Source organism: Epinephelus moara, chromosome 6 (assembly GCF_006386435.1).
Source record: "Epinephelus moara isolate mb chromosome 6, YSFRI_EMoa_1.0, whole genome shotgun sequence".
NCBI classification, from domain to species: Eukaryota; Metazoa; Chordata; class Actinopteri; order Perciformes; family Serranidae; genus Epinephelus; species Epinephelus moara.
Window position 1 is genome coordinate 2,175,480 of NC_065511.1, and position 9,639 is coordinate 2,185,118.

Genomic DNA, 9,639 nt, shown 5'->3' on the forward strand with positions numbered 1-9,639 from the left:
ACTAAAACAGGTCTCTCTGTGTTCTGTCTGTCTCTCTCTGCTCTTCTGCCAGGTGCACCTAGTTCATCACCATGGCAACCGCTGTCACACACAAACTCACAGAAACATGATGTGTGTGTGTGTGTCTAAATCTTACATGCAGACATGACAGGGGCACAATCTCCATTTTAACCCTTTAGTTGCCAGAGTTTATTGAGGACAATATTCCATTTTCATTTCAACATTTCAAATGGCTGTGGCTTGAAAGTGGTGAGAGATAAAGGCATACTGTAAATAAGAAAACTATTCATCATGACCCAAAGTTTGTCATGGGAGTAAATTAACTCATCTAATTTGCATATTGTGACGTCACTAGGTGGCGGCCATATTGGATTTCATACATCTCAGTAAAACAACACTTTGATCATATTTACACAGTGGATTTCTTTTGCTTTGTGCTGTTTTTGTTGTCTCTTCCTCAAAATAAAGGAAGAGGAATCTGATGGGAAGAAATTCGCTCATCTAATTTGCATATTGTGACATCACTTCTCCATACCTACAGCTACAGAAAGCATTCAAACATCAAAACGTTCAGCTCTGTAAGGATTTTCTGATGTTTGTGGCAATATGTTTAATATTTCTAAATAATTGACAATGACGACATAAGCTGGGGGCCGAAACGGGCGCGAGTGCAAGGTCCCGCCCAACGCTGTTTGCAGCTTTAATTAGGGCCCGAGCACCTAGCGGTGCGAGGACCCTATTGAAATGCAAGGATTTTTTATTATTATTATTAGGCCCCGAGCACCTAGCAGTGCGAGGACCCTATTGAAATGCAAGGATTTTTTATTATTATCATTATTATTATTATTATTATTATTGTTCTGTGCAATTTTGATGCATTTTTGGCCATTTCCAGGGGTCATAAATGAACGAACTAGTCCTAGAGATTTCATCCGATCGACATCAAACCTTGGTCTGGCCCATCCCAAGACCTTGAAGATGAAAAGTTATCAAAAACTTGAGTTTTCGTCAATGCGTGTGACCGTGGGATGGCGTCAAAGTTAGGGGTCTCGCCACTAAACAGGAAGTAGTTTATAACTCCAGCATACATGGTCCAATTTTGGCCAAACTTCACAGGATTGATTACAGTCCCGCCCTGAACACATCTACATATCAATAATTAGAGATAAACATAGCGCCCCCTACTGGCAATGGGAAATGTCATTTTTTAGACTTTATTGTACATCTCCTACAGACTTGACCAGATCCACTTCAAACTTGGTGAAAAAAGTCATAAGACGTTGATGATGCTTTATTGTGGAAACTGTGAGTTTTCGTCGAAGGGCGTGGCCACGGCCTGGCGGCGAACTTTGATGTTTTGCCGTGATGATAAACTTTGCTGTAACTTGACTCCACGTGGGAATATCTTGCCAAAACTTAATACATATGATGATAGTCCAGCCCTGAACACATCTACATAGGAATTTTGAATCACCGCCATAGCGCCACCTTCTGGCAACAGACAGCTACTTTATACATTCTTTGATGTCCCTCTTCTAGCAGGTTAATCAGACCCACCTCAAACTTGCTGGTCTAAGTCCTTAGACCTTGATGATACTTAAAAATGAAGCTTTTGAGTTTTCATCAAACGCTGTCACCGTGGCGCCGCCTTGTTCGCCATCAAACACGATGTTGTTTTGAAGGGACAAGGGATGCTTGAAAACTCACCAAACGTGGCATACTCATCACAGGTCGCAAGTCCTGTTGTCTGATGTGATTTTTGTGCTTTGATGCACCAAGATGGCTCAACAGCACCCCCTAGAATATTTCAATTAAGCAGCCCCCAAAGCTGCTTTGACCTGCATGTATGAAACTTGGTAGGCACCTGTAACACTCTATTTCGTACAAAAAAGTCTGTTGGAGCCATGCTCCAAACCCAACAGGAAATCTGCCATTTTGAATTTACTTGTGCCACTTTTGTGCGTTTTTGCCCATTTCCAGGGCTTGTAAATTAACGAACTTGTCCTACAGATTTAATCAGATTGGCTCCAAACTTGGTGTATGTAAGCGTGACTACGTTGTGACCAAAAGTTATCACAGGATTTGCCCAATGTTGAATGGCGCGCCCGTTGCTGAGCGTTGAATCTTGAGGTCTCCCCATGAAAAACGAAATTGCTGTAGCTTTGGTATAAATGGTCCTGTCTCCACCAAACTTCACGATTCATATTAGTCCTGCCCTGAACACATTTTCATTACCATATTGCCTGATACTCATAGACCCACCTAGTGGCGACAGGAAGTAGGTCTCATCAGACACTTATCTTTCGATTTATCTGAAAGTTACATGCTGTGATGTATATTTGATGTACAAAAACATGATGTATAATTAGTGCGTTCTCCAACTCCCCCTAGTGGAAAGAGGAAGTGATACAAAATGTGAAATATGTTATTCCAGCACTGTATCAAGGATATGCAGAGTCACTCCTGCATGCGATATCTAACTTTGACAGAAATGAACTGACGTGTCAGAAGGCGCCCTGCCAGCCCCCCCGAGTCGCGTGAAGGTGCGAGGGCCCGTTCATCGCTGCTTGCAGCTTTAATTATTATTATTTCTCCAAATGAATTGCCTTTTTGGGAGGCTTAACATACCCGAAAACTCATGAAATTTTGCACACATCTCAGAACTGGTGAAAAATTTGATATTTTAAGGGTCTCGTGCGCGGGTTCCAAAAAATGGCTCAGTAGCGCCCCCTACAAAAGTTTGAGGCAACAGCCCCTGAAGCTAGTTTAACCTACATGTATGAAACTTGGCAGGCTTATGTAAGGCTCAGAGACGTACAAAAAAGCCTCTTGGAGGCATGCTCTAACCCCAACAGGAAGTCGGCCATTTTGAATCTACCGTGCAATTTTGGTGCATTTTTGCCATTTGATGACGCTTTAAGGGCATGGCCATGGCCTGGCGGCGAACTTTGATGTTTCGCCATGATGATAAACGTTGCTGTAACTTGACTCCACGTGGGAAAACTTCACATATATGATGACAGTCCAGCCCTGAACACATCTACATAGAAATTTTGAATCACCGTCATAGCGCCGCCTACTTGCAACAGAAAGTTACTTTGTTCATTCTATGATGTCCTTCTTCTAGCAGCTTAATCAGACCCACCTCAAATTTGCTGATAAAAGTCCTAACACCTTGATGATACTCAAGAATGAAGCTCTTGAGTTTTCATCAAACGCTGTCACCTTGGCACCGCATTTTTCGCCATCAAACACAATGTTGTTTTGAAGGGACAAGGGATGCTTGAAAACTCAACAATCATGGCACACACATCAGAGTTCCCAATTTGTGTTGTCCGATGTGATTTTTGTGCTTTAATGTGCCAAGATGGCTCAACAGCACCCCCTAGAAAATTTCAATTAAGCAGCCCCAGAAGCTGATTTGACCTGCTTGTATGAAACTTGGTAGGCCTCTGTAACACTCTAGGACCTACAAAAAAGCCTCCTGGAACCATGCTCCAAACCCAACAGGAAGTCCGCCATTTTGAATTTACTTGTGCCACTTTTGTGCATTTTTGGCCGTTTCCTGGTCTTGTTAATTAACGAACTTGTCCTAGAGATTTTATCCGATCGACTTCAAACCTTGGTCTGTCCCACCCCAAGACCTTGAAGAAGAAACCTTATTTGAAGCTTGAGATTTCGTGAAAGGCGTTTAACTTCCATGTGTCTCCAAAAACAGGAAGTGGTTTGTAACTCCAGCATTCATGGTCCAATCTTCCCCAGACTTCACAGGATGGATGGCAGTCCCACCCTGAACAGGTCTTTATGTCAATATTCAGTGACGAGTACAGCGCCACCTAGCGGTGACAGGAAGTACATCTTTTCAGACACTTATTTTTTGATTTACTTGACATTCACATGCTGTGGTCTATATTTCATGTATAGGAACATCACAACTGATGCGTTAGCCTGCGTCCTGCCAGCACCCCCGAGCTGCGTGAAGATGCGAGGGCCCGTTCATCGCTCATGGCAGCTTTAATTTCCTTTGTTTTCTTTGTGTTTAAAAGAAGACAGCTGGACCTACACCAGTCTGCAAACTGGTCTGCCCAGGCCCTATAGTGGGTCTCATCATTATCCAGTATTAATCCCACTATTGCTGTATCATCAGCAGATTTAATTGTGACATTCCCAGGTGTGTTGCTTTTGTACTTGTTTGTGTAGAGGGTAAATAATACTGGTGAGATTACGCTCCCCTGTGGGGCTCCAGTATTAGTTATAATAGGGGAGGATAGAGCTAAATGAAGCTCTGTCTGTACCCTAACACACTGCGCTCTCTCAGTAAGGAAGGACCCATCTGATTATGTTTGCATTTACACCTAAATGCAACAGTCTTTCCATCATAATGTGGGGCCTGATAGTGTTAAACGCGGAGGAAAAATCTATAAATGGAACCTGAGCATATCGTTTAGGCTTGTCCAAGTAGTAGTAGACATTATGGAGCATGTACAGTGGGGCGTCATCTGTGCTCCGCTTATTTCAACAGGCGAATTGTAAGGGGTCAATATTAAATTGCACATCACTCAGAACATGTTTCAGAACAATCCTCTCTAGATTCTTCATTATAATTGATGTAAGGGCTACTGGACAATAATCATTTAAAACAGATGGTTTTGCCACTTTTGGCACTGGTACTATAAGCGAGGATTTCCAGGCCTTAGGAATGTAGTGTCTGTCTAGGGACTTTTGAAAAAGCTGCCCAAAAATAGGACTTAGTTGTTCGCTACACTCCTTCAGAACCCTTCCTCTTATTTGATCAGGGCCAGCTGCTTTTTTGGAGTCAATTTTATTAAAAATTCTACGCACCTCATCAGCTGTTACAATTGGGGGAGTGCCATGTTGTAGTTTCTGTCTAATGACATTACGCTCTAAGGAGAAGTCTGTTTTATCAAATCTTGCATAAAATACATTTAATTTAATCATTTGCAAAGGATTGATCATCCCCATTTGTACTTATGTTTCTTCTTCTCTTCCTTTCCTATCATTGTATACATCCTCTGCCATGCATGCTTGAAATCATTTCCCCTCATTTTCGCCTCAATCTGTAGTTTGTATTTCTGTTTAGTCATTTATCTGTCTAATCTTTTTGAATAGCTTTCATTTTAAACATGTCCACCTGTTCAAAAGCCCTCTTTTTCCTTTTCAGTGCTAATTTTAATTCTTTATTGACCCAAGGTTTGTCATTTGAAATACCTTAAAGGTTTTATCTGGAATTACGCAGTCCACAAATAACCAAATGTAGTCAGTCACCACTGAACTTAATTCTTCCAGGTTCTCACTGGGGTCTAAGAAAGTGTCCCACATAGTATAGTCAAAACAGCCTTTAAGGCATTCAACAGACTCATCACTCCATTTTTTGATTGTCGTTATATCCAGTTTGCTGGACTTGAGCTTCTAATACTGCGGGGCGAGCTGGATTACGTTGTGGTCCGAGTCCTCGAGCGGTAGTTTTGGGTAGCCCTTGTAAGCGTGTTTCATGTTTCCAAAACATAGGTCAAGTGTATTCTCCCTCCTTGTCGGGCACTTGACATATTGATGGTAGTTGGGCAGTACGCTTTTAATGGAGCACCCATTGAAATCTCCAAGAATAAACTTTGGCGTATCAGTGGCGATGTTTTCTAGTTTAGCCACTGTATCGTATATCCTATTCGCCGTGACCCTGGCGCGGGGATGAATATATACAACAGTGAGAAAGACTTGTCCAAATTCCGGATGTTGGCCAAAATGACTGTAGGTAGACTTGGCTTGGTCCCCCATGCGCGTACTCTACTCCTCCACGCCGGCCTCTTTTCCTCCTCGATGTTTTAGTTTTCCTTTTACACTCCTCAGGCAGATCGACTGGGAAATTGCAGCTGTGCAAGTCTCTTAGTTGCCAAAGTTGGTGCCGGGTGTAACGTAGAATCCCATTTGTTGTGGCGGCGGTCTTGCCTGGTGCGTAGCCTCCTAGATTCAGTGAATGAATGGCAGTCGGCAGCAACAGGGAGATTGCCAAGAAGATGAACAAAAGCACCATTGTTATCTTGCTCGTCTACTGTCAGATCGCCCCTTACTTAGCACAGACCACACGATAACGATGTGTAGGTCGGGGTTTGTGTGACGAGAAAAACGCATAGAGACGAACTATAAACAAACATTTCAGACGAGTGAATGTCAGGCTAGTTGCCAGCTGTCAGTACTGCAATGCGCGTCCCTCCCATGTTGTTTGTTTGCTGTGAGATGTTCATAGGGAACGTAGGTGTCAATCTTATGTTTTGATGCTTGAAGGTGGAGATAAGAGCGACCTCTTTGAATATGAAAGAGGCCCTCATTTTTCTTGAAATCTGATTGGCTCGGCCGCAGTCATCAGTCATTACTCATGGCAGACCAGGCTAGTTTGACCGTTATGCAAAAAACATGGATAAAGCCGGTAAAACAAGAAAGGGTTGCGTGGAAAAACCTTGCTGCTAAGGGCTAAAGGAATACAAGGCTCCATAGAGCTGTGACTCTCAGTCAGCCTGGCTACAGTGCTGAAAAGAAACCTGGGGTTGTTCTTATTTTCTTCTATTAAAGATGAGTAATAGTTTGCTCTGGCATTGCGGAGACCCCTCTTATACGTATTAAGACTGTCTGCCCAGATTAGACTAGATTCTTCCAGTTTGGTTAATCGTCAATTCCTTTCAAATTTTCGCGATATTTGTTTTAACTTACGGGTTTGGGAGTTATACCAAGGAGAGAACTTTCTTTGCTTTGTTAACTTCTTTTTAAGAAGTGCTACGGAGTCGAGTGTTGTTCGCAGCAAGCCTACGGCGCTATCGACAAGATGATCAATTCAAGAGAGGTTAAAGTCGGTACCGGAAACCTCTGTTACTGAAGGACATGGTATTAAATTTAAAGACCGAGGAATCATTTCCGTAAATTTTGGGACAGCACTATCTTAACATTATATTAACATTAGCTAACGTTAGTGAGCTTGTAATGTGCAAGGTTGGCTTTGGCAAATTGCGTATTTCTTCTAGGTGTCCGGTTCAAGAGGCCAACTAGCCTACTAGGTATTGCATTAAGTCAGTATAATTTAAACCTGGACTAAAAGAAAATATATGCTTGCTTTTTTCCTGTGGATGCATGCGATTAAGGTTAGGTGGTGCTCCCAGTCCCAAGGACAATGAAGCTGAGGGACAGACTAACCCCAGTCGTGATGAGGAGGATGAGACCAGAAATATGACAGGTGCAATGTGAAGGCATAGCCTACTATGCATTACATTTTAGCCAGAGGAAAACCTTTTTAGTAGTATTAAGTGGGATTTTTTTTGTTGTTGCAATAAGTTGACTAAACGTTGACTATAGGGCCCATTGCCCATTTATACCTCCTTAGTTCATGGCTGTGAGCCATGGAGATATAAATTGGGCTTATGTAATACAAGAGCAGGGCTGGACAGTGCACAGCAGACAGTTATATTGTGCATAAAATTAGATACATTAGGATAGAGTCATGTGCTCTTATTTTAAGTTGAATATAAGCACATAGCCATTTGTGGCTAATTCATTATTGCATTTATTTTGTGGTCTGGAATTAAACAATAACTGCTGATTTTCTTATGCAGTTGATTCTGAGGACAGCGTTTGTGTAGTGTGTATAAGTATATAGAGGATTATAGGTAGAAACGGCCGGTGTGTGGGCCAGTGTGTGGGCTGGTGCGCCTGAATGTCCCGGGCTGAATTTGTGTCCCAATCCGTCCCCGTGTAGAGCAAATTATAATCAAATGATAAATATATTCTTACGGTGCACTTAATGAACAGTCCAGCTCCAAAAATAGAAAATCAGAATATGGTGGTGGATGTTTAATCGTGGTGGCCCACCACAAATAAATGAGTGTGGGAAACCCTGAAAAGATAAAGAAAAAATAAACCCGCACAAAAACAATAGGGCTTGATTTCTTAAATAGTCTCCGCTCTGGGCCTTTGCTGCTGTTTCACTGTGTAACTGCGGTCTAACTTATAATGCATCCTGTGTTCAATTATGTTGTGCACCAAACCAGTGAGAAAGAAAACAAATGTTGCTGTTTTATTTTGCAGAATGAGTTAATACATCACTTTTTCATGTCTCCTTCCAACAAACTGTGATTTCACTCAGTGCTCTCATGGTGTCACTGTTGCCTCATGAAAGCATTGATGAGACATGAAGCACAGCTAGAAGCTGGCACTGAGTGTGTGTGTGTGTGTGTGTGTGTGTGTGTGTGTGTGTGTGTGTGTGTGTGTGTGTGTAGGCTGCAGCAGCAGAGGAGAATCCCGCCTGGAGCGTCCTCACAGATGACTTCATGATGGGAGCCACCATGAAAGACTGGGACAAAGACAGTGACAGAGAGGACGCCCATACACATACAGCGGTGGGGGAGGAAGAAAGTGACTCAGACTGACACCATCCATAGAGTGCTCAGAGGGTGCTGTTTTTCTGTAGGCCAACACATAAATTAACGTCACCATGGTTCCCTTGTCCATTGGATTTGGGATTATTGCAGAAAATAAGATATGTATCCCCATACATTTTATTGGGCAAAATTTCCAACCTTTTCCATGACTTTTCAAGGACCCATAATAAAGATTTTTTTTCTTGCCCCATTTGCTTTTTTTTAACATATCCGCTTCAAATATAGTTTCAGCTAGATGGCATAAATGAAGGGTGACTCAAAAACAGGGAGAAAATAACGAAATGTACATGATGTTAAACAAAATATTTGTATACATAAAAATATTTTAGAACTACGTAACATCAACAGCTACAGCTGAATTTGCTGTTATGCTACATAATGTGGATGGTTATTCACAGGTTATTTTAACAATTTAATTATACACAGCAAAATTTCATGACTTTTCCAAAATGTTCAATAGTTTTGACTTATTCCATGACTTTTATGACACTTACATGTTTTGTTCAACAAGATAATCTGCACAGATGAACACTGCTTTTATGATAACCAAAATGCAACTGCCAGAAGTAAAGAGCTAACATTAGGCTATAAACGATCTACACTGCAGTGGCACAACTAAAGTGTCACTACCACAGCAAGGCTGTAATGACGTGATGATGACGGTCTGTAGTCTCATTCAGCCATGTTAGCAATAGTCTTTTTTAAAACACATAAAAGCTAATAGCATATTTTGAGTCATAGAACAAAATGTGAAAGTCGCTTCAGCTTGTGTTAACCACAGACCTTATTTCAGACATCTAACAAAAAAAACATTCAAAAAAAACATTGACTTTGACACGAGGGAACCGGGAGTGCTGAAATGCTAACTAATTTCTGGGTGTTAGGGCTCATTTCTGGGGCACTCATAATGAAGTGACAGTACAGCAGGCTGTGATGCCTTCAAGGACATTTTGGGGAGCAGAAACACTGACCTGCAGAGAACATCTTCAGCCTCAGGACCATCCTTTGTACGTCTGCGTCTGGAAGTGAACGCATAGGACAACGATGTAGGAGCCTGCCCAATCTTGTCAATTTGTGGACTACAGAGTATATAGGAAACATGGAAATAGTTCTTTACTGTTTGTATATGCAAGAAAATGCTTTTATAGCATCACACATTTTGATATTTGTTGGTGAATATATTGTACAGAGAAGGCAG

At 41.8% G+C, this 9,639-nt stretch overlaps 1 protein-coding gene across 1 annotated transcript in view; it reads left to right on the forward strand.

Moving 5' to 3' along the window:
• Nucleotides 1-8,627, forward strand: part of rrp15 (ribosomal RNA processing 15 homolog) — an 89,411-nt gene extending 80,784 nt beyond the window's left edge. The window contains exon 5 of the mRNA XM_050045860.1: nt 8,280-8,627. Coding sequence (XP_049901817.1) covers nt 8,280-8,429 — 150 coding nt within the window. The 3' untranslated portion in view covers nt 8,430-8,627. The remainder of the gene's footprint in view (nt 1-8,279) is intronic.
• The last annotated feature ends 1,012 nt before the right edge of the window (nt 8,628-9,639 follow it).